Raw genomic sequence first — 25,761 nt, 5'->3', positions numbered from 1 at the left:
TCTGTACTTTTTCTGGCACTATTTTTTTAACTAAAGAGTCAATAAAACTACTTTGCAAAAACTACCACTTTGTCAATACTAAAATAATGAAGTCAATATTTTAAGAGCAGAAGTGTTCTTTTTTCAAGTAATTTCATTATAATTAAGCAAACTAATTTATTCTGAACTTTCTGTATCAATATTTAGTTGGACAGAATCCTAAGAGTTGGAGGTGAGGAAGTGAATTGGAAAGATGTTCTATGCAAAAGAAATGGAATAGGAGTGTCCTGAACAAGCAATAGGAAGAAAACTTCCTTCCTTCCTCCCTTTCTCCCTCCCTCCCTCCCTTCTTCCTTTTCTCCCTCCCTCTCTTCCTTCTTCCCTCCTATTCTCCCTTCCTCCTTTCCTCCCTCCTTTTTCTCCCTCCTTTTCACTCTTCCTTCCTTCCTTTCTTCTTCTTTCCTCTCTTCTTTACATTTCCAGCTCAAAAAGAGAGAGGGAGGGAGGTCCAAACTGATATAATTTCCCCATGAATTGTCATGCCTCTTCTCCAAGATGATTTTAGGTAACATTTATATCAGCAGTTATCTAGCTTTCTGGTTCCAAGACCTTTTGCACTTTTAAAAATTTAGGACCCCAAAGAGTTTTTGTTTATGTGGCTTATCATGTTAGAAAATAAAAATGATAAAGTATTTATTAATTCATTTACAATGGGTTAATTCATTAATCCATTACATGTTAACATAAGTAACATTCTTATGGAAACAACTGTATTTTCCAGAATTAAAAACACTGAGTAAGAAGACTGGCTTTGTTTTGTATATTTTTCTAAGTCTCTTTAATGTCTTGCTTAATGCCAAACAGCTGGATTTTCACATCTGCTTCTGTATTCACTCTGTTGTGATGTCATTTCAATTGAAGTATATGAAGAAAATCCAGCCTCACACAGATAGAAAAGTCTTAGTATTATTATAGTAAGAATAATTTTGAGAACCTCTGATTTATAGGAATCTTGAAGAAGAAAATCACAATTTGCCACGAATAATCCAGAACTATAGTAACTACTGTGTTCTTTAGTTGACCACTCCCCCAAGTTGTTTTACTGAACTGAAAAAAGGGACCTTCTTCCTTGATCAGTGTCTTAAAGCTTTCCTCTTAGAGAAATTGGATTAAGATAACACTACCATGGGCAGCTAGGTGGCTCAATGGATAGAGTGTGAAGTCAGAATAGACCTGAGTTCAAAACTAGCCTCAGACACTTCTTAGCTGTGTGATACCCACCCACCCATAGGCAAGTCACTTCACCCTATTTGCCCCAGTTTCCTCATCTGAAAAATGAACTGCAGAAGGAAATGGCAAACCACTCCAGTATCTTTGCCAAGAAGACCCCAGATGGAGTCATGGAGAGTCAAACATGACTGAACAACAGTCATACCAATTCCTTCAGGGAGTGGACAGATAGGAGATTGCTGCTAGATGGGTCAATAGCCCTATCTAAGAGTACCACTTCTCTAAATTGTGATTATCATGTTTAATCCATTTCCCTAAGAAAGGCCTTTATTAATTTTTGTTTGAACTGTTTCCAAAATGTTCTATTCAGTTGTCACTTTGTTATCCACTGTAGTTTGTGCATCAAATGCCTTGTCCTTCACCTCTCCTTTACCTTCAAAGACACCAGATCCCCTTACATGTTGTGACTTTCTCCATACAAAATACATAGCATGGCATTAAGCAGAGCATGCTAAAAAGAGACATTTAGTGGCGTAGAAAATTTAGCGACATATGTGTTGGAAAGGGAAATGCGTATTTCAGTGTCTCCATGAGCAAGTATCTTAGTTTCTATACTTGTAAAACAGTGATAATACCTGTTTTAACTATGTTAGAGAATTGTAATGAGGAAAGCACTCTACATAACTTTCCTCTCATTTATAGAATGCTTTATTATTGTCCCATGCAGTAAATAAATATTGTGATGCTCAGAGGTTACTGGCTAGACTCAGGTGTTAATTTGGGCCATTGCCAACCACCCAATTTACCTCTCGGAGTAGGCAAAACAAAATTAGAACAAAATTTTGCAAATAACTTTACTGTGGCATTGGATTCTCATGAGGATATTATAGACCTTGGGTGGTTTGGGTAGGTTTACTCATGTTGTGCCAGTATCTTTTTATTCCTGTCCTCTACAGTCAATTAGTCAATCAATCCCTGAACATTTTTGAAGTACTTACTATGTGGTAGACATTGTGATAAGTCCTGAAGCTGCAAATAAAGCAAAATATTCTTTGCTCTCAGGAGCTCACAGTCTAATGAGGGAGAAAACATGGATACAACTATGTACAAATAAGATTTATGAAGGATAAAAAAATTGGGATCAACACAGAGGAACCTGAGAAATACCACCAGTCTTTGGTAGTCACAAAAGTGCTGTGACCATTGTGTTCTGAGACATTTCTACCCCTGCTCTGAGCCTACCAAAAATGCCAGAGGTGTAAGTCACTTCTGTGGTGTTAATGGAATGGTATTCTCTAAGAACTCTAACTTTGTTACTGTTCAATTTGCATATGGCACTGGGGACCTGAGAATTATAGTTAGTCCTATTTATTTGTCTCTATTTTCACTATAAAATGAATTCTCTTTCCCGTATGGTCTTTCATGTGAAGATGAAATACTTAAGGTATTCATTTATATTTCTAGTCAGTTTAGTTAGTAATATTGAAGAAGTCTGGAAGATTTTAAGTTGATTGAAAATAGGTTCCAGTTAAAATAATTCTAAAATCTTAACATAAGAAGAAGCTTATTTGCCTAGCCACTCTGTAGAACAAAAGGCTGAACCTTTCTTTTCCATGTGAACTTGTTTTTGAAAAAATATTTTGGTAAGGTTATTTTGATATAATTGGTTTCCTTTGTAATCTTACGCATTTTGTATTGTTAAATTATTACAGAAAATTATTATGCCACATTATTACAGAAAAACAGCTTACATAAAAACTATTGAATCACAAGACAGAGTTGCTGACGCTAAGTTAATGGGGTCAATGGGCTTTAAAGGGGTCCGTGACACAACAAAAGTTTAAGAGCCCCTTCTGTAGAGTGACTTATGTTTCTGGTATTTAAACGTTACTCCTGTTTTAGGGATGACAAAGCTATGGTGCCATAAAGTTCAGTAACTTGACTCAATGTCACATGGCCAACGGAAGAGCTAAGCCAAGAGCACAGACCTTATTTGAAGTCCACTATTTAAATACACAGTGAAATTGTTTTGTGTAATATGATAAGATTTTTGTAATTATTTTTTCAGTAATGAATTTAGAGGAAGACAGGTGAAATTTGTAGGTGTCTGTGAGGCTAAGAATGAATACAGGCCTATTGGAAGGAAGAAAGTTAGCGTTTTTAAGTGTCAGGCAATGTGCTAAGCAATTTAAAATATTTTCATTTACTTCAACAGCCCATTTTCAGTTGAGGAAAATGAGCCAGACAGATGTTAAATGACTTTCCCAGGGTCACACAGGTAGGAAGTGTCCAAGGCTGGATTTCCAGGCCTACCACTCTATACACTGGTTTACCTAGCTACCTAGGAAGGGAAGAAATGTGATAGAATGGAAAGTGTACTGACACTGGAATCAGATATCTTGGCCTCACATTCTAACCTGGATGCTTACTTCCTGTGTGACCTGGGCAAGTTACCTAGCCTCTCTGGACCTCAGTTTCGTTTTCTGCAAAGTCACCAGCCTCACTCTCTCCTCCAGAGCCATCTGAGTCCATTGGCAAGCAAGATTCAGATTAGGAGGACTGGAGATGGTCCCAGAGGCAATGGGAGGCCTTAGCCTTTCTAAGTTAAGATCTTTCCCAGATGTTTGTCTGTTGCAATGCCTATTCTGTGATTAAGACTAGGTAAAAAATGAGGCAAAAAATGGTCTCTTTTACCTAGTCAAGAAAGAAAAGAATCTATCTGGGAGAGGAAGACCCTCAGGGATTTTGGCCAAAACAGAAACAATTACTATTTACAGTCACCCTGCCCGTCAGAATTCAAACTATGACCAAGTGAGGCTTGGGCTGAGACCTACTTTTGGCCAGTCAATCAGAGCCTGAGTAATTTGGGTTAAAGGCATGGTTCATAAAAAGATATCTAGCTCATAAACCTCAAGATATCTTGCTACATTTCAGCGACCAAAATTTATATTCCTTTGGGCAGAGCACCCATAGGTAAGAGTATGATTCCCTACCAGGACAGAGGGAAGAAGGGAAAAAAGGAAAGGAAGGAAGGAGGGAGCTGCGTTGCTCAGCTGGAACTAGACAGTTCCCCAGTGGGGCTGCTACTACTACTCACAGCTTGCTGTTTGTCCTTCATTCTCAACAAGGACCATGACTTCAGGAAGGAGATTAAAATGAAAGCATCTTTTGTAGAGAGCTTGTCAGAACACTTCAGCTTCTCTTGGACTAGGCTTTTCTCTTCCCTGCTCCTACCACACCACATCCTATATGTGCTTTGTAAGGGTCTCAGTTTTCCTTTCTTCTCTCATTATGGCTTATTCTCAGTTTTTCACATTCATTGGGGAAAAAGATCAGTTTCCACGCTGGCTAGGGTACATGAGAATCTCTGTAGAGGCTGACTCATGAGCAGGTAATAATTAATTCTTGGCCTTAGGAATACAGGGAGAAAATCTTGAGGGTGCATTAGATATGCCACTAAGGGAGCAAACTCATTGATTTTAGAGTAATAACAGAGTTTATTGCAGGCAGCCAAAAGAAATTTTAGCAGAAGTTTGAATTCTGGAAGTTTCCTAATCTTATGTGAAGGACTTGAGAGTTGCATATTTTTTCTCCGCCTTTCTTTCTCCTTTTCACTTCCAGTCCATTTGTGCGTAGCATTATCTTCTTCAGTGTTATTACAGTATGACATTGATCTACACTGCTTATATTTTCAGATTTTTTTTCAATGTATTTGATCAGTTTTGCTAATTGGTTTTTTTTTTTTAATCTTTGGTAAGTGATTTCTTTGGGATTTTTTGGGGATATCAGAGGGATACAGGGGAGACAGAAAAACAAAAGATATATTTTTAACAACTTTATACAAACAGGATATATACAGGATACTTTAGAAATAATCAACAGAGGGAAGCTTCTTCTAAAAGGTAGGATGTTAGCTGAGACTTGAATGGAACCAGAGGTTGGGAATGAGGAAGGAGAAAATTCCAGTTACTGGGGACAGCCAATGAGAATTCAGTCAGAAGATAAGAGTGTAAGAAGACAGCAAGGAGGCCAGGGTTCACTTCCTTACAGAGTACCTCAAGAAAATTGGCACAGGAGATAAAGCTCTGGGTCTACCGTCAGGAAGACCTGAGTTCAAATCCAGCCTCATACACTGTGTGACTTTGGTCAAGCCATTTCCCCTATGTTTCCTTCAGTTTCGTTATCTGTCACAAAGGGATGATAATAGCACCTCCTCACCAGGGTTGTGAGGATCAAATGAGAAAATAACTACAAAATGCTTAGCACGGCGCCTGGCATATTTGTTATTTTCTGTTGTTTTTCAGTCATGTCTGACTCTTCGTGAACCCTCTTTGGGTTTTCTTGGCAAAGATACCAGAGTGATGTGCCATTTCCTTCTCCAGCTCATTTTATAGATGAGGAAACTGAGGCAAATAGGGTTCTAGTTCTGATGGCCACTTTTGTAACCTTTCAATTTCATGACAAATGGAAACTTTGTAATCCTCAGTTTCCTCATCTATTTCAAATAAATCATTTTTACTCCCTACTTTAAGTAACTTACTATGGAAAGTCAAATGAAGCATAGTATATGGAAAGCATGTTGCAAAACATAAAATCTTGTGCAGACAGGCAGAATGATTTTTCCTTCTCATCTATGTTTAGATAGTTCTGATCAGGGTAGGTTTTATATCTTTACGCTGGTACCACTGTAGCTGCTAAGTCAAAGGTAATTGTGACCATCTTGTGCTAATCCAGCCCCCTGCTCTTCAGAAGGAGGCCACTCTTGAAAAAATTCACAAGGGAGGAATGGACAAATTCTTACCCTTTTTTAGGCCAGCTTTTCAGGAGAAAACCATTTTTGCTTTAGGACTGAAACATTCATCACTGTGTATGCCAGTACTGTATATATAACCTCAAATTTGAACTTTTAGCTTCCAGGCCACCTATGGCTTTACTCAACCCTACTCTAACATTTGGGTACCAAACCCCATCTACTTTAAGATAACAGCGAATTAAGTATCTAGGATGGGATTTGAACTAACATCTTCCTGACACTGAGGTCATTCCTTTATTGGTTATATATTATGCTGCATCTCTCAATATAAATCAGAACTACATTGTTAATTACATGTTAGTTTGTGGTCAAGGGCACTTCCATTAGGGGACATCAGAAAAAGCTTCACATAGATAGTGGTACTTGAGTTGTGTCTAGAAAGAAGACAAGGAACTCATTGAGGAGTGAGGAGGGGGTACATTCCAGACTTGGGAAATGGCCAGTGCAAAGACATAGATGTGGTAGATGAAGTGCCATATGTGAGGATCAGAGAGAAAGCCTGTTTAATGGCATCACAGAGGCTGGAGAGATAATTGGGACCAGATTGGGAAGGATTGTAAAAGCCTTACCAAAAAGTTTATGTTTGATGCTAGTGTGTGTGTGTTGGTCCTTTGTTGCCATCAGAGAAATGATGACATGACTTGCACTTGACTTTGTTTTGAGTGAGGGAGAGCTGTGCAGGTCACCAGCCTCAATTCTCTTCCAGAGCCATCTGAATCCAGTGACCAGATATTCATCAGATGACTGGAGATGACCCAGGATGAGGCAGTTAGGGTTAAGTGACTTGCCCAAGGGTATACAGCTAGTGAGTATCAAGTGTCTGAGGTGAGATTTGAACTCAGGTCCTCCTGACTCCTGCACTCACTGGTGCTCTATCCACTGGTGCTCTATCCACTGCACCACCTAGCTGCCCCATTTGATGCTAGTACCTTTACTGAAGATGCACTATCATGTTCTGGGGAAAAAGGAAATAGGCTAATTCCTTTAATTTACACATAAGCAAACCAAGGTCCAAAGAGTTTTATTTGCCCAAAGTCAAATAGCCAGTTACTGACAAGACCAGGACTTAGAATGCCTGTGTCTAGTCCATTTTTTATTTGACAGCTCCTACTATGCCGTTTAGCGCAATTTATATTGTTTTAGCCTCTAACTGCTTCCTATAGGCACGTTACTTATCTTCATGTAAGTCATAAACTTGTGGGCAGAGACCATGTCTTATGCTTCTTTTATTACCCTTAAAGTATCCAGTAATGGCTGGTACCCCACCAAAAATTGCTAGTTAATTGATTGTTTCCTGTCTTCATTAAGGGTTCAGTGCTGTTCAAGTGAGTAAGACCACTTTTAAGTTTTTCAACCTGTGTATGTTTTGTTCATGCCTTTGCGAAAAATTAAACAGAGAAGGATTTTTTTACTCTTGCATACTTTTGTATTTGTGTGTTTTAAGTATTTTATTCTTTGTCCTCTGTTAATTCTGTGATCATTAAAGACTTTATTTTGCATGATTTCATGGGTGTAAAGAGGAAACCAGCTTTAGTAATGCAATCTGTAGCAATCTGCAATTTATGGTCTGGGTTGACTAGGGCCACAGAGCCAGTATGTGTCAGAGTTAGGGATGTCAACCTAGATCTTCCTGACTCCCAGCTGGATTTTATCCAATACGCCATACTGCTTGTCTAATCATTAAATTAGATAATTTATTAGTGATAACTTGCATAGAATGCTGTGCTTAATCATGACTGTCAATTTCATTAACATCCCAGAGGGTGATGCTTTTAGTTAATGGCAGAAGATACATTAAACTTAATAGAGAATTGAACTGTATTTGTCCAAGGGACAGACAAGTTGAAGGAGAATATACAGGAATTTAAACTGTACCTGGGATCTCTAGGCATTTTCCACAGCTGAGAGGTAAGTAGAGTGGTAGGGTAACTTCCTTCTTTCCTCCCTCCCTCCGTCCTTCCCTCCCCTCCTCCTTCCCTCCCTTCCTTCCTACTTCAGCTTAGGGGCAGGGAGTAGAGAGTGGAGGCTGGAGAAGAAATCTGTCCAGAGGAGAAGTATCAACTTTGCGCCAAGGTTTACACAATTTGTCTCTTGTATTTACATCATAAAGAAAAGATTAATATTAAGATCAAACGGTTTGAAAAAAGACCGAAAGGACACAGTCACATTTGCTGTATAAGAATCTGGATTTTAGGAAACTCATCCTAATTCACAAATAACCTTTGCAAAACTGATCATGTGTTTATATCATGTTTTATACAGGATCATTACCATCCAAGGGCCTACCTAAAACCAAAGAGAAAAGACATGGAGAGGGGTAAGTTACTCTTTACTTTTAGGTGGTGTTAATGTTGCAAGTTATTTTAGGATTAACTTAACCCCAGGTGGAACAATTCTATTTTTAATGCCAAGTTCTTTTGTGGGAACTTTTTTGTTCTTCTTTTGTGTCACAAGGTTTATACCTGAGTGCGTAAATTCAACCTCAGCCCAACCCAAGTATATGAAATAAATGACCTGGAGCAAACCGCATGCAACTAAAGAAACAGCTTCTGCTGATTGTCTCCTCCTACAAAGGAGTGGAAATACTCCTCCCTTTTCCCTCCTCCGCTTTCATTTTTTTCCCTTTTGGAGAGCCACCATTGCAGTTATTGATGAAGGGAGAAAGAGGGATTTTAAACTAATCCTGGGCCTGGTTCAAAACAACTCTTCCCCTCAGATTTTGTTTAGTTGGTTTTATTTTTATCCTGGGTCCAAAGGAAATGACATATTTGCTTATCTTGTATTGAAGAGCTCTTGGCTAAATATTCATCACCATAGAATAACAGTACCTCGCATTTGTAGCACTTTAAAGTTTCCTGTGCTTTACATCCATTATTGCCCTTGATTCTCACTGCAGCCTCATGAGATAGATGCTATTATTTTGCTTGTTTTATAGATGAGGAAACTAAGGTTCAGGGAGGAAAGTGACTTATCTAGGGTCACACAGCTAGTGTTAGAGGTGAGATTCAAACTCAGGTCTTAATACTTCATGTCCATATAAAAATATTTTTGTGCATATACCTCTTTCATGCCTTTCTTTGTCCTCCCAAATATTTGGCCAACTTCACGGTCCCACCAATAGTACGATAGTGGTCCATCTCAAATACTTGCTGGTTCTGTGAGCCTGGATAAATCACCTAATCTCTCTTGAGCCTTAGTTTTCCTCATCTGTAAAATGGGGATAATAGTGATACCTACTTCATGAAGTGGTTTTGAATATCAAATGAGATAGTTTAGGTAAAGTGCTTTCCAAAACTTAAACACTTTGTTTACTTTATGAATATTAACTATATTTCTTGGCTATCAGATCATTATGAGAGAAATTTGCTGTAAAGAGTCTTAGATGAGACTAGACTAACATACCAGACTGTTTTGTTGTTTTCTGAGCATTTTTTCTAGACTAGATTCCTTACTCTAGTAGATAGTGGCTTTGGGTTTATCAAATGGTGTGCCCCTAAGCTAGATGACTTCTTGATCTTGTTCACCTAATATGTTCCATTGAATAGTTTTGCGGTGTTTTAATTAGAGCTCAATGGTTTTGGTGATTACTGCTCTTGAGATATGACACCTGCTTCTTTGGTTTACACAAAAGGTTTTGATTACAGTGGTAAATTTCCCCCTTCCTTTTTTGGCTAGATCCAAACAGTTCCAGTTTGTTGTCTTCTTGCTGTTTTTCTTTGATAAAACTCTTTGTTGTTTCTATAATTCATTCTTTGGTCCACACTTTTTTAGGATTATATTACTTAGTATCCATTTAAGTTTGAATTGTCTTCAAGTGTACCTTGCTGACTACAGTTTTTATTCTGTTCTGATTAGTAAAGAATGTTTTATATATTTGCTTTTCTGTATTTGTTTGTGAATTCTTTGTGCCTTAGCGATATGATCGGGTTTGTAGTACAACTGCCATACAGAATTAAGAATTACGTATATTCTTCGTGATCCCCATTTAGTAATTACCAGAGGCTTAATATACGTGACTTTTCCAAAATTCTGTTTGTTTTCTCTTTCTTGTATAATTTTGTTGGACTTTTTTTTCTGAAAGGAGGATCATTCTTTTTTTTTTTTTGCTGTTTGTTGCTCCTTGTAATTTAATGAAGTTTTGCTTGAAATTTTTATATACAGTGTTATTTGGCATATATTCATATTTGACATTGATTTTTATTTCATTGTCTATTGACCCATTAAGCATATTGTAATTTCCTCCTATTGTAGTTTCCTTATTTCTTCTGTGTGTTTGTATTGTCTTATCTGAGATCATGGTTACTACCTCGACTTTTTAAAACTCATCTGAAATGAAAAAGATTCGACTGAACCCCATTTGAATCTTTATGTTTCAAGTGAATTTCTTGTAAGCCATAAATGGCTGGATTCTGCTTTCTAAGCTGTGCCACTCACTACCTTCCTGTGTTATGGATGACTTTATCCTGTTTACACTCATGGTTGTGATTGATAGCTGTGTTAATTTTCCTCTCTTTGCCTCCCTTTCCCTTCTTTACAAAACAAAATAGGATGTTGAAACAGAGGGAATAAAATTCATGCTAGTAATCTATAATTAGAGTTGTCTGGTCCTGTTCTACTCTTTCTCTCCCTTCCCCCATCAGTCTTCTGTAGTTAAGTTTATTTTGCTTTTAATTATTCCCTTTTCAATTCTCCCTTAACTCTGAAACTGCTTTCTCTCCATTCCTGTTTTCCCCGTTGACTTGAATGCATTTTTTAACACCAAATTCGTGTGTGTGTGTGTGTGTGTTCAATCCTCCTTTGTTTGCGTCAGTTAAAAGGGAGGTTCATGCTATGCTTGCTCTCTCTTATCATTTCCTCCATTTTTTCAGTCTCCTGCTTCTTATATTTATTTTGCATATTCCTGTATGTGGACATGTTGTTTCCCTGAGAGAAGCAAAGCTTCTGAGGGCAGGGATTATTTCATTTTTGTCTTTGTATCCCTAGTCACACTGTGCTTGGCACCTGCTAGCTGCTTAATACATGCTTGTTGGTCTCGCTGACATCTAATAGCAAAGTAATATTAAAACAACTATGTTGTAGGATTTCTTTGACTAACATGATTGCAGGAGTTTCTGACTTCAGCTCTTATTAAGTAATTTCAGGCTGTTGAATGAAACAAAGAAGAGATTGAACTACTTTAAATTATTTATTCTGTGAAAAACAGTATTCTTTATCCTCTGGGAAGCTGCCAAGATGAATTCATTACTGTCTGTTCTCAAGACTCACATTTTCAGTGTTTGTTTCTTTGGGTAGGAGAAAACAGATTAGTCTAATGTTGGGTTTCTTCCATCAGTGGGTGGGGTACACTCATTGGCAGAAACTCTAGGGATTCTGATTTAGTCCTACGAATCCCTGCACCCACAATTTTGCTGGAGTTGGGCCACTTCTTTGGCCATTTTTCCTAAGAGTTTTCATTGCTGCTTGGCTTAGGGTTTCTGATGAAGATACCTTCCCTCTTCCTAGCTAACAGAACAAGGACTTGAATACTAGAGTGGGGGAAAGGAAGAGAATAAGTGTTTATCCCATATAATATCCTATATAATCCTATACATATTTATGCTAAGTGCAAACTAGATGACCCTGGGCAAGTCACCTAACCTCTTTATCTCAGTTTCCTCAGCTGTAAAATGAGAATAATAAAAATACTAGTCTCTCAGGATGGTTGTGAAGATCAAATGATGTAATGTTTGCAAAGCATGTAGCCTAGTGCCTGGTACATAGTAGGTGCTATATAAATGCTTTTGGAGAGGAATGAACAAGCCTTTGGAGGGATCTGGAATGTCCTCATACACTTGGAGTTTTAAAGGAAATCCAGGGATTCCAACAGTTGGAGATAAGAAAAGAGAGTATGCTAGGCATGAAGGAAGGCTAGTACAAAGATCTCGTGATAGGTTTTGCTACCAGGGAGCAATCCTCAGCAGGGTCTACCACACTTAAAAGGCTTTCGTTGGGGTCTGAGACTATGTCTGTTTGTGATGACCAGTAAACTAAATATACAGAGGCTCATTACTGGTAAGCAGACTTCTTGGTGATGTGTCTTTTGGCTGTGACAAATTAGGAAACGATTCAAAAGGACACTTCATTTTGCATGACCACCGTCTTTCTTACCAATAACACTGAAGTGTTAAGAATCACTGTTTGTAGACTACCCCTTAATACGGTCTTAACAGTTGGCATTCCAAATGTGAGATCTTTGTCCGGTGGCCAGAAAGTATGCATACTATTTAATCATACTAAGTTCTGACACTTTCACTCCAAATGAAATTAGAAGGCATAGGTAGCCATGTGGAAGATTTGCTTACAGATTCAAGGCAAATAAAGGACCTAAGACAGGTGGTTTTATTGTGTGTTTAAAGGCAACCAGAAGCATTTCATGGGATATTTGGTTTGAAGAAATATGCTATAAAAATCATTCCATGTTTTTATGGTCATGTAAGAGATTGTAAATTAAGTCCATAAAAACCAACCAAAAGAGAATATATTAGAAGTAGAGTAAGTATCTGGAATTTCTCATCAGGCGATCATTGTTGCCCATGGTCAGCCTTTGTCCATCTACTCTTTGGGCATGTGAAATCCATTTTTCATATTTATTGAACCTTTACTTACCTAGTAAATAATAGACAGAGATTTAGACCTGGAAACAACCATATAGATAAAATACTGCAACCCATACTGAAAGCACGAACCTTATCTACAAGTAGCTTCTGTCTTAAGACTTCCAGACATGGGGAAGGCACTACTCTCTGAGGTGCATCATATTCTAACAGTTGTGTACATAAAATAGTCATGTATGAAATCAATGTGGGTATAATGACTTTCTTCTCCTGAGAAGGATACACTAATAAATTCTGTTTCAAGACCATATTGCTAGATCCAAGATGGCAAAGTAGCAGGAAGCAATACAGCTGATTTCCCACCCACCCCCCAAAAAAGATCTTGTAAACGTGTACTAGACTGAAATGTACCAGACTGAATCCTGATGGGGAAATCCAAGAAAAAGTCATAGAGAAGCAGAAAGGAAAGTCTGCTGACACTGGGGATGGGGTTTGACCAGAAGTACATTGTTTGACAAGCACTCCACTGAGTACTAGGGCAGCAGCAGGTTCCAAACCCACACTGGGGCTCAGTATGAACAGGTGCCAACCAGCAGCTTTGTCACCTAAGCCCCAAATGCAGGAATGGTCTGCAAAAAGGGAGACCCTATGCCAAGTTGTGGCATTCCAAGGAAAGAAAGTGCTGCAGGTTCTCGGCTGAGAGCATGAATTTCAACCTCAGGCAGCAACAGGGTAACTCCAACACCAGGAACAGCTGTGTTTAAGTTCTAGCTTCTAGCCTAGAGGAATAACCAGAATAGTAATCCTAGACCAGAGGAAATTCTACAGTTCTGTGACTTAGTACCAGCAATGCTTTCGCGCTGTTGGATAGCGATTGTGTCAAGCAACAGTTGGGCTGCTGTTCAGAACCAAAGCCAGATCAGGGATTTGCAGAACTCAGTAACCAGATTTTGTGCTAGATCAGACTACTTTGGGAACACTGAAAGTTTGCAGATCCACAGCCTGAATGGTTCCTGAGATCTTGGAATAACACAACACTCAGTACCCCCAAGAAAGCAGCAGGATCAGCCCAAACCTTCCCTCCAGAAGTGCATAGAGCCCAGGCCTAACAGCAAGCTTGAAGTCAGAAAGGAGATTGGAAAAATGAGGAAACAAAGAAGAAAAAATCCCACCATAAAAAGCTATTATGATTTGCGTTTAGGATGATTTAGAATTACTCCAAAATATCTACAAGTAGTGCCTCAAAGAAAAATTCAACTAGCAGACGAAGCAAGGGTTTTTTTTAAAAGCGTTTAAAATGGTTTTATGAATTAAATAAGAATTCTAGAGAAAAAATATAGAAAATAAATGAGAGCTATGGAAGATAGAATTGGAAAGCTTACTAAAAGCTTGACATTGGAGGTACCAAATCTTGCCCGGCCAACAAATTCTCTGAAAATTATAATGACCCAAATAGAAGCCAATGACTCCATGAGTCAATAATAAATACTGAAGCAAATTCAAAAGATAGGGGAAAAAATAAAAAAAATATGAAGTATCTCATAGCAAAATAGCTCACCTCAAAAACAGATTGAGATGAAAAATATTAAGAATCATTAAGCTCTTGGGATGCTATGACCAATAAAAGAACCTAGATAATGTATTTCAAGAAATTTTAAAAAAAAGCTATTCCGATCTCTTCAAACCAGGGCAAAGTAGTCATCTGCTAACAGAAACCCTAAAATAAAAACTTCTAAGAAAATTGTAATAAAAATCCAGGGCCTCTAGGTTAAAAAAAAAGATTTTGCAAAGGTGCAAAAAGAAAAATTCAAGACCATAGTCAAGATAAAAAATGATTTAGCTTCTAACATCATAAAGGAATAAAGAGTTTAGAATTCAGTATTCCTGAAGGCAAAGAGTAACATATCCAGCAAAAACCAAGTAAAATCCTATGGGGGAGAAATAGACTTTTAATGATATAGAGAACTTCCATACATTCCTGATTTAAAAAAAAAAAAGACCAGAGCTATGTAGAAAACTTTTCTTCAAATACAAGTGTTAAGAGAAACATAAAAAGGTAAACAGGAATGAAAAATACTAAAAGACATTAATCATAGCTAGCATTGATATATTACCTATTATATGGCAGGCACTGTGCTAAGTGTTTTTAAAATATCTCATTTTGTCCTTGCAATAACCCTGGGAATTGGATGCTTTTATCATCCCTGTTCTGCAGTTGAGGAAACTAAGGCAGTTTAAGTGAATTTGATAAACTACTTACATTCTAATATGGGGAAATAATACATATCTCCCCTATGAGCCCTATCATTATAAGAGGTCATAGAAGGAGTCTAATTACACAAAGCTTGGCAATGGTTCTATTTTATCTCAATTTTAAGAGAGAAATAGAAAAAGGAAAAGGAATGGCAGCAGAGGCGGGGGAGTCAGGAAAAGGAAAGTCAGGGGAAATTATCTCTCATAATCAGGGTACATAAATAAATCTTAATGCAAACAAAAAGGGGAGGATGGACAGCTGATACTTGAATCTCACCACCACCTGAACTGGGCAAAGAAGGAAAGAATACCCACATTTGGGTACAGAAATGCATATCACTCAACAGAGAAACAGGGGCAGGGGGAGGAAAGGGAGAAGGGAGTAGGAGTACTAGAGGGAGAGTAAATTCGGGAGAGATTGGTCCTAAGCAAAATAAATACAAAATATTTGAGAAAATACAAAAATATTTTTATCTCTTTTAGAGGACACTAATTATGGAAGTATCCATAAATTCTTGAATGAGGTTGGACAAGAAATGTTATATAAATGTGATGGAATGCTTTTGTGCTATAAGAAATTAAGGAAGGGAGAGACCATTTGGCAGCCCCCTTCCTGCATAATAGAACTATATTCATAAAGATAATTGTTTAACACACCTAGAACGTGGCTGAACAGAAGCCATTAAAGTTTCATGGCTTATAAAATGAGGACTCTAGAAATATTTTAATATATTGGAAAGATCACCACAATTACAGCCAGTATATTGGGCTGTAAATTTCAGTCTTTGTGACTGTGAGCAAGTCCTTTTCATTCTCTGGATCTTAGTTTCCTAGTTCATAAAATGAGTCCCTTCTCCCACTCAAAATTCTGTGATATATGAACAAAGATAATAGCCATGGCATCCTCAAAACCTGCAGTTTGGAATAGCTCAGACACTTACTACCTGTGTAATTTGGGCAAGTCACTGTAATGTGAATGAGATTTGTGTTAAGGAAAGATCTTCTCCTCCCATTAATAGGCCTCAAGTGGAACCCATTGGGGGAAGCTTGATTAGGAGAGCCTTGTTTTTTGTAGGAAGGCCCACACTTTTTGTTAATTGTTAATGAGACACGGGGTCCAGGGTTGTGATGCCTTCTGGCACATGTACATATATACATGCATATACACGTATACACGTATATATGTATGTATATACACACATATGTGCACACATACATATATACACATATGTACATACATATCTGTATATACCCATGTGCATGCACACACACACACACACACACACACACACACACACACACACACACTGAGATGAGGTGAGGTTTTTTTGCTTTGGGGGCTTGGAGGAAGGTTCATGTGCCAGATGAGACTCTGCGTAGCCATCCCCTTGTTTGAAAACACAGATGCTAGTGCTTCTCTCTCTGGTAACTATGTAGGTATGTAACAGAAAGACAGTTGGATCTGTCTGTTGGTCTGTGATGTATGTATTGCTTTGGGTCAGGCAGAAGTCCTGCCTGTTGGTCTTTATTTCCCTGCTTTATTTATTCTGTTGGTGAATGTAATTAAAGAAAATTGTTGACCCCTCAAAAGTTGCTTTCCTTTTAGAAAGGCAGATCTAAGAACCTGTACAGCAGACCCTCCTGTGTTATGTCAGGGTGCTCGCTGCTGCAGTCACTTAACCTCTGTTTGTTTTTGTTTCTTCAGTTGTAAAAGAGTTACTAAGTGTCCGTGGCCAGATTTGAATTTTGGTCTTCCTGACTCCAGACCTAGGGTTCTATCAGCTGTGGCACATTCTATCCACAGGGTTCTGCCCTATATGCCTACTTAATGGCACACTGGAGGCTACTTTTCCTCACAGGGGCTGAATAACCATGAAGTGAGTTATTCTTTCTCTTCGTTTTTTGCTAAGACCAAAAAGATAAGACAGTAAGTAACTAGGCATTAGTTACTAATTGTAAGGTTGCCAAGGATGGCTAAGTAACAACCTTTTCATTTTCTCCCTGGGCAATTTAGGCATTCCAGAAGAAATGATAAAAGTTGTCTTCTCTACAGGGTTACATTATCCAGAAAGCCACTGAGTTCTTAGAAAAGTTTTCTGAAAGTGACTTACTCTTTTATGCTCCCTCTTGAGTAGAATTGTTTTTGTGCAGTTTTCTGTCCCAAGATGTCTTTGTCAGAGACTTCATCTTTTCAGTCATACAGCTGCAATGTTTTTCTTCTTTTTTTTAGTGAAAGATTCTGTTGTAATTGGGCATATGTTAAAATCAGTTTTTCTATAAAACATCACCAAAAATTGTTGGAACAACTTGAAAAACAATTCGTTGGTTAAATATTGATGTATTATGTAGAATTCCAGTGAACTAAACTGGTGACAGCCTTCTTGTGCCAACGTCCAAGTCAAACTATTTTTAAAGTTAACTTTACCCCTAACACTGGAAGGCTGATTGAAAAATCCTAACTACTTTTATGTTGAATTTGTCATGTAGCTTATTATTTGTTGAATATTCAGTAAGCTTTTTTTTTTAGGTGACAATTTTTTAGAATATTCAGCATGATAAAGGAAACTTTGAAATGTGATTTGAGCTATTGCTGACAAATGTTTGCCTTTTTTTCAAAGATAAAAACTTTCTCTGGTCATTTTTAGTCCTCTGCAAGTGTGATTATTGTTGTTTCAGTTTTGTCTAAATCCATTTGGGATTTTCTTAGCAAAGATAATGGAGTGGTTTGCCATTTCCTGCTCCAGTTCATTTTATAGATGTAGGAAACTGAGGCAAACCAATTAAGTGACTTACCCAGGGTCATACAGATAATGAGTATCTGAGGCCAGATTTAAACTCAGGTCTTCTTGACTCCACACCTTGCACTCTATCTACTGCACCAGCTAACTGCCCAAGTGTGATATTCTAGGACTTTATTCTGTGTGGGATTCTCAGAAGGCTTATGTTACAGTATAAGCTCTGGAACTCTCAGACTAATCTAAGGGCAAACCCATCAATGGGTTGGCCACTGGATAATTAATTCTTTGACCATGGTAACCCATGAAAGGCAGTGTAATTGAATGTATAGTATCCTGAATATGGTATCAGGAAGACTTGAAATTTCCTGAATTTCTTTTTAAAAATTTATATCATCTTAAAAAATTTTATATCACCTCAATTTCCCCTATATCCCTTCTTCTCCCAGAAAGTCATCACTTACAAAAAATTTTTTTAAGATTAAAAAATGCAAATGACACTGCTTGCTCTCTAACCTTTTTAAACTGAGGTGGACCTTTTTTTATCTCTGTAAGCAATCTTCTAGGGCATATATGCCATATTTTTCTATCTCCCCAATTTCAGGTCCCTGGGGGAGTATTAAGCTTTTAATTAAGTTTTTAAGTTCCATCCCTACTGCCTTTTACCACCAAATAGTCCCAATAAAGTCAATGTGGTAGAGTTCCTAATGGCCTCCCAAATATCATTTAAAAAATCCTATGTGGTTTTTATTTATTTATATTATTATTTAATTATTATTTAATATTATTTATATTATACAAATATATATATTTATTTATTATAACTATTTATTCTCCTCCCCTCTCCTCCCCTTCCCTTCTGTCCCCTCTCCCCTCTTCTCCCTTCTTTCCTTCCCTCCCCTCTTCTCTTCTCTCTTCTCTGGTGTTCTATCTAGGGGAAGGTACACTCCATGGCCAAAAGCTGCCTTTTTTCCTTTGGGTTTACTTTTCTTGCTCAAGGACCAAACCTTAAACTCAACTCACTCTGTAGCTCATGGACTGGACAAGTCCCTCACCCACCTAGCATAGAGTGAATATAATTACTAAATAGTAACTGTTTCTGTTTTACCCAGGAACCCTGAGGGTCTCTCCCTCCCAGTTTGATTTTTTTTTTTTATTAAAGGGGCCATCCCTTGAGTAAGTACTTAAAGAAGCCTATTTATTGAATGGGTGTATCTCACTCAAAGTGAGAATGTGATAAGACCTTACCCTGAATGTGCCAGGGTCTCACATTTCATTCTGGTCCATCTCCAGTCCTGCTGATGAATATCAGGCTCCTGGTCCCAGATGGCTCAGGAGAAGCAGGTGAGGTTGGTGACCTTGCACAGCCCTCCCTCACTGAAATCAAAGTCAACTGCAAGTCATGTCATTATCTTGATTTCGCGGTTCTCTTTGAGAACTAAGGACAAACACAGCAACAAGCGTCAATTAGTATACATTTTTCCAGGTTTTTCTAAAATCATCCTATTCATTTTGCACAATAGTACTCCTTCACAATCATACTCTACAACTTAGGCATCCTCTCAATTTCTAATTCTTTGCCACCACAAAAAGAACTGCTACAAATATTTTTGTGCAAATAGGTCCTTTTCCCTCTTCTTTTATCTATTTAGTATCTAGTAGTGGTATTGTTCGGTCAATGGGCATATACAGTTTTATAGCCTTTGGTCATAGTTCCAAATTGTTCTCCAGAATGATAGGACTAATTCAAAACTCCAGTGCATTAGTGTCCTAATTTTTCCACATCCCCTCCAGTCTTTGTCATTTCCCTTTTCTATCATGTTAGCTAATCTGATAGGTATGAGTTGGTATCTCAGAGTTGTTTTATTTTGCATTTTTGCATTTCTCTAACCAATAATAATTTAGAGAATTTTTTTTAATATGATTGTAGATAGCTTTGATTTTTTTTTCTTTTTAAAACTATTCATATCCTTTGACCTTTTATCAATCAGGGAATTGTTCTTGTTTCTATAAATTTGGCTTGATTCCCTACATATTTGAGAAATGAGACCTATATCAGAGAAAATTGCTGCAAAATTTTTTTTCTTCATTGTCTAAGGTACTGTTTAGGTGCATTTTCTCTTTCAATTAGGTCTATTTTTACTTTTACTTTATCTAAGATCGTGATTACTACCCCTGTCTTTTTTACTTGGGCTAAAGCATAATAGATTCAACTCCAGGTCCTTATTTTAACTCTGTGTGTCTTTTCCATTTCAAGTGTGTTTCTTATAAGCAGCATTTCTAACACATTCTGCTATTTACTTCAGTTTTTTCCAATGAATTCATTCCATTCATATTCATAGTTATGATTGCTTTATATTTTCCTCCATTCTATTTTTTTCTCTTTGTACTTCTCTCTTTATCCTGTCCTGCCTCAAAAACTCTGTTTTGCTTCTGACAACTGCCACCCTTAATCCACTCTCCCTTTCATAACTTTCCCCCTTTTCTTCCTAATCCCTACCTTTCCCTCCTACTTCCCTGTTAAGTAAAATAGATTTCTATATTCAACTGAGGGTGTGCATATTTTTTTCTTCCTTCTTTGAACCAGTTCTGGTGAGAGTGAAGTTCAAACATTTTCCACCAATCCTCATTTTCCCCTCCATTATAAAACCTTTTCCTTCCACATCTATTTTTTTTGAGATTATCCCAACGTAATCAATTTGCACCCTTGTCTTCTGCCTTTGTAGACTCCATCTAATTATCCTAACAGTGATAAAGTTCTTAAGAGTTACATGTTTCATCTTCCCATGTAGGAATGTAAACAGTTTAACATTAAGTCCCTTATGATTTCTTCTTCAATTTTACCTTTTTATACTTCTCTCAAATCTTGTGTTTGAATGTCACTCTGGCCTTTTCATCAGAAATGGGATTTAAAGTCCTTTGTTTCATTGTGTCCATTTTGCCTCCTAAAGGATTATACTCTTTTCTTGGGTGGTTTATTCTTGATTATAATCCTAGTTCCTTTGCTTTCTGGAATATCATATACCAAGCCCTCTACTCCTTTAACATGGAAGCTGCTAAGTCCTGTGTGACCCTGACTCCATGTGTGGCTTGTTTCTGGCTGCTTGCAATATTTTTTTCCTCTTGGGAGTGCAAGAATTTGGCTGTAATGTTTTTGGGAGTTTTCATTTTGGCATCTCTTTCAGGCAATGACTAGTAGATTCTCGTAGTTTTTACTTTACTCTTTGGTTCTATGATATTAGGGGAGCTTTTCTTTGTAATGAAATATGTTGTCTAGGCTCCTTTTGATCATGGCTATCAGGGAGTTCAATAATTCTCAAATTATATCTCTGCAAATCTGTTTTCCAGGTCAGTTGTTTTTCCAATGAGATATTTCACATTTTCTTCTATTTTCATTCTTTTGACTTTGTTTTGTTGTTTCTTGATATCATTAGCTTCCACTTACCCAATTCTAAGTTTTAATGATTTAATATATTCAGCGAGCTTTTTGTACCTCTTTTTCCATTTGGCCAATTTTGCTCTTTAAGGAGTTCTTTTCTTCAGTGAATTTTTGTGTCTCTTTTACTATTGTCCATTTGTGTTTTTAATGGTTTTTCTGTTAATCCTCTTTCCATATTTCTTTTGCATCACTCTCATTTCTTTTTCCAGTTTTCCTCAACCATTTTTATCTATCCCTTAACTCTTCCAAGAATTTTTGTTTGGCTTGTGTCCAATTTACTTTGCTTGTAACTATTTGACATCATTGTCTTGTGAGTTTGTGTCTTGATATTCCCTGTCATCATGGTTGTTTGGTCATTTTTCCAGCCTGTTTCTTGACTTGAACATTATGTTACAATTGGACTCTGCTTATGTGAAGCACTGTTCCAAGCTTCAGGCTGTTTCGTGCTGCCTCCTATTTTCAGAACTGATTCTGGAGTCCGCAACTTTTGGGTTTTTCCAAAGTGGTGCTATCCCGAGAGAGATGTCATCACTGCTTTCCTGGTCTGTGCACTGGTCTTTACCTAGGAAGGACCCTTGGTCCCCTGCAACCTCAAGCACCAGTGTCCCTCTCTGCCCTGGAATTGGTATCAGGGTAACCACTGCTTTGTGAGCTTTCTGCTCTGGAACTACAACCAACTACTTCTCATGGGCAGTCTAGTTGCCAAATAGCAGCTGGTCCTGTGCCCAGTGTCAGCTCAGGTTCCCCTCTAATCTCTTTCTGACAAGTTGTCTGATCCCTTTACTGTCTCAGGACTGAAGGCTCCTGATACTTCTGCTGCTACAAGACCCAAAGCTGGTGTTGCTGCTGCTTGCTCTCTGGGCTGGCCCCCACTTCAGTGATACAGACCTTTCCTGGTGACGTAAATTGTCTTGGGCTGGAAAAATATACCACCTCAACCTTTTGTTGGCTGTTTCTCTAGAATTCAGTATGATATTTTAAAGTTGTATGGAGGCAATCTTGAGACGGTTAAGATGGGTTGCCATCTCTACTCTGTCATCCTGGCTCCACTCCAGAGGATGGTTTTTAAAGAACATTCACATCTGCCTTACCTGGCTCACTGCCCACAGGTGATTTACTCTCTATTCTCTCTTCTTGTAAGCATTTAGCCCTGATAGAAGCTTAGAGACTACATGGGTCACCTTTCTCTATATTTCTGTTTCCCAAATTCAACAATGGTAGTCTGATCCAGTCTTTCCGTGTATGCCAAATGTAAAAGGCTGCACTTGATTGAGACCCAAAGGTGGTAGTTCAGCTTTGAGATTAGAATGAAATCAGACAATTGTACATCACTTAATAATTTTTTTTGTTTTTTGTTTTTTTTACATTTTCACCTTAGTCATGTTGCATAGAAGAATTGAAATGAATGGGAGAAACCATAAAACAAAACATAACACAAGAGAAAATAGTCTGCTTAATTCTAGGATCCAGTTCCATAGTTCTTTCTCTGAATGTGGGTGGAATGTTGCCTCAAGAGTCCATTGGGAATTTTTTAGGTCCTTGCATTGCTGTGATGGGCTAAGTCTATCAGAAAAATTCCTCACACACTGTGGTTGTTGCTGTGTACAAATTTCTTCTGGTTCTGCTCCTTTCAGTCAGCATCAGTTCATATAAATCCTTACAGGTTTCTCTGAAGTCTTCCTGTTCATCATTTCTTATAGTGCAACAGTATTCCATTACGTTCATATACCACTACTTGTTCAGCCATTCCCCAATTCATGGGCATCCTCTCAATTTCCAGTTCTTGGCCATCCCAAAGAGAGCTGCTAAAAATATTTTTGTACATGTGGGACCCCTTCCCATTTTTATGATCTCTTTGGGATACAGTCCTAGAAGTGATATTGCTGGGTCAAAGGGTATGTACATTTTTGTAGCCCTTTGGACATAATTCCAAATTGCTCTCCAGAATGATTGGATCAACTCATAGCTCCACCAACAATGAGTAGTGTTCCAGTTCTCCCATATCTTCTCCAACATTTATCATCTTTCTGTTTTGTCATGTTAGCCAGTCTGATAGGTATGATGTGGTACCTCAGAGTTGTTTTGATTTGCATCTTCCTAATCAATAGAGATTTAGAGCATTTTTTCATGTGATTGTAGATAGCTTTAACTTTTTCCTTTGAAAACTGCCTGTTCATATCCTTTGAGCATTTAGCAATTGGGAAATGACTTGTATTCTTTCAAATTTGACTCAGTTCTCTATATATTTTAAAAATGAGGCCTTTATCGCAGACACTAGTTACAAAAATTCTTATCCAGTTTTCTGCTTCTCTCCTAATCTTGATTACATTGGGTTTGTTTGTGCAAAAACTTTTTAATTTAATGTAATCAAAATTATCCATTTTGTATTTCATAATGTTCTGTATCTCTTATTTGGTCAAAAATTTCTCCATTCTCCATAAATCTGACAAATACACTATTCCTTGCTCCCTTGGTTTGTTTATAATATCAGTCTTTATACCTAGATCACGTATCCATTTGGACTTTATTCTTGTGTACGGTGTCAGGCATTTGTCTATGCCCACTTTTTGCCATACTGTTATTCAGTTTTCCCAGCAGTTTTTGTCAAATAGTGAGTTCTTATCTCAGAATCTGGTATCCTTGGATTTATGAAGCAGTAGATTGCCATATTCGTTGACTACTGTGTCTTGAGTACCTAACCTATTCCACTGGTCTACCTTTCTATTTCTTAGCCACTCCCAAGTGGTTTTGATGATTTCTGCTTTATAATACAATTTGAGATCTGGTAAGGCTGGGCCAAATTCCCTAGCATTTCTTTTCATTAGTTCCCTTGATATTCTGGACCTTTTGTTCTTCCAGATGAATTTTGATATTATTTTTTCTAGCTCTGGAAAATAATTATCTGGTAGTTGGATTGGCATGGCACTGAATAAATAAATTAATTTAGGCCAAATTGTCATTTTTATTATATTAACTCAGCCTACCCATGAGCAACTGATGTTTTTCCACTTAACTTAGATCTGACTTTATTTGTGTGAAAAGTGTTTTGTAATTATGTTTATATAGTCCTTGGGTTTGTTTCGGCAGGTAGACTCCCAAAATTTTATAGTGTCTACTGTAGCTTTAAATGGGATTTCTCTTTCTATCTCTTGCTGTTGCATTTTGTTAGTAATATATAGAAATGCAGATGATTTATGTGGGTTTATTTTGTAACTGCTAACTTTGTCAAAGTTGTTAATTAGTTCAAGTAGTTTTTTACTTGATTCTCTTGGATTCTCTAAGTATATCATCACATCATCTGCAAAGAGTGATAGCTTAATCTCTTCTTTGCCTATTCTAATTCCTTCAATTTCTTTTTCTTCTCATATCGTTACAGCTAGCATTTCTAGTACCATATTGAATAACAGTGGTGATAATGGTCATCCTTGTTTCATCCCTGATCTTATTGGAAATGCATCTAGCTTATCCCCATTACATATCATGTTTGCTGATGGTTTTAAGTAGATACTGCTTATTATTTACCACTTAACAGTTTTTTTGAAAAAAAAAATGATAGCTTTTTAAACTATATTCCTAGTACTATTTGAGAAGAAACAATAATAGTAATCATGACAAAGATGTTAGTAACAGCTAATATTTGCATAGTGCTTACTATGCATCAGGCACAGTGTTACGTGCTTTACAACTATAATCTCACTTATCTTCACAAAAACCCTAAGAGATAGGTGCTATTTTTATCTTCATTTTACAGATGAGGAAACTGAGGCAAATGGGTTAAATGACTTTCCCTGAGGTCCCATAGCTAGTAAAGGTCTAAGACTGAATTTGGATTCAGGTCTTCCTAACTCTAGGCCCAGCAATCTATCCACTGTGCCACCTAGCTGCTTACTTTCCACTCCTTCCCCATTTGCAAAGTGGCAATAAATAATACTAGTTATAAGTTTAATGTAGTTTAATGTAGCTAAATATTTGGTGGGTGGTGAAACAATGGATAAAACACATTTGAATGCAGCCACTAGCATCCATTTCAAAATCAGATGAAAATACAAAAATAATTTTTCTTCTCCATTTTAAACTCTTAGATATATATTTTTCCCTTTCTTTAATACTAGCTCAGCTAATAACTGCTTTGTGATCTTGGGTAAATCAGTTTTACCTGGTTCTCTTTCATAAAATGAGAAGATTGGATTGAATGGTGTCTAGGAGTTCCTTCTACTACTAAAATTTCATGGCTATCAAATCTTTAAATTCTGCATGACCTTTTTTCTGAACCATTATTGCTTTTAATCTTTTACCCATATTTGAACCCATAACTTTTCCCTTTAAATCTCTCTCTCCCTCCCTCCCTTTCCACATAAAGGAAGGACATAGAGGTGATTTGAACTTCTTGTCCTCTGTCTCTAGAGACAGCTCACATTACCCCTAAACCACTTGTTTCATGCTCTGGCTTTTAAGCATCTTTCCTCTTCCTCTGGGGAAACAAAGCTAAACTAGTTACTGCCTTGATTATCCTGGGTATGACTCATATGGAATTTATACTCCTGACCTAGATAATATGGAGTAGCCACTGATCTATAGACACAACTAAGAAATTCTACAAGCTTGGATTTCATACTCTGCCCATTTGTGAAGATAATTGGAAGCAATATTTCTTCCCATAAAGGAATATTCAGCTTAAATTTTGGCACATATCCTGCCTCTTACAAAGTAGCATGAGTA

The 25,761-nt window shown here is 37.4% G+C and overlaps 1 protein-coding gene across 4 annotated transcripts in view; it reads left to right on the top strand.

Moving 5' to 3' along the window:
- PRRG1 (proline rich and Gla domain 1) overlaps positions 1-25,761 on the top strand; it is a 131,713-nt gene that overhangs the window by 48,948 nt on the left and 57,004 nt on the right. For all 4 annotated transcript variants that reach the window (XM_072615189.1, XM_072615188.1, XM_072615187.1 and 1 more), the window contains one exon: positions 8,285-8,339. In XM_072615189.1, the coding sequence (XP_072471290.1) occupies positions 8,330-8,339 (10 nt within the window). In that variant the 5' untranslated portion in view covers positions 8,285-8,329. The remainder of the gene's footprint in view (positions 1-8,284; positions 8,340-25,761) is intronic.

This window comes from Notamacropus eugenii, chromosome 5 (genome assembly GCF_028372415.1).
Source record: "Notamacropus eugenii isolate mMacEug1 chromosome 5, mMacEug1.pri_v2, whole genome shotgun sequence".
Classification (NCBI taxonomy): Eukaryota; Metazoa; Chordata; class Mammalia; order Diprotodontia; family Macropodidae; genus Notamacropus; species Notamacropus eugenii.
The sequence above is the reverse complement of the archived record's forward strand: the minus strand, read 5'-3'. Positions and strand labels throughout refer to the sequence as shown.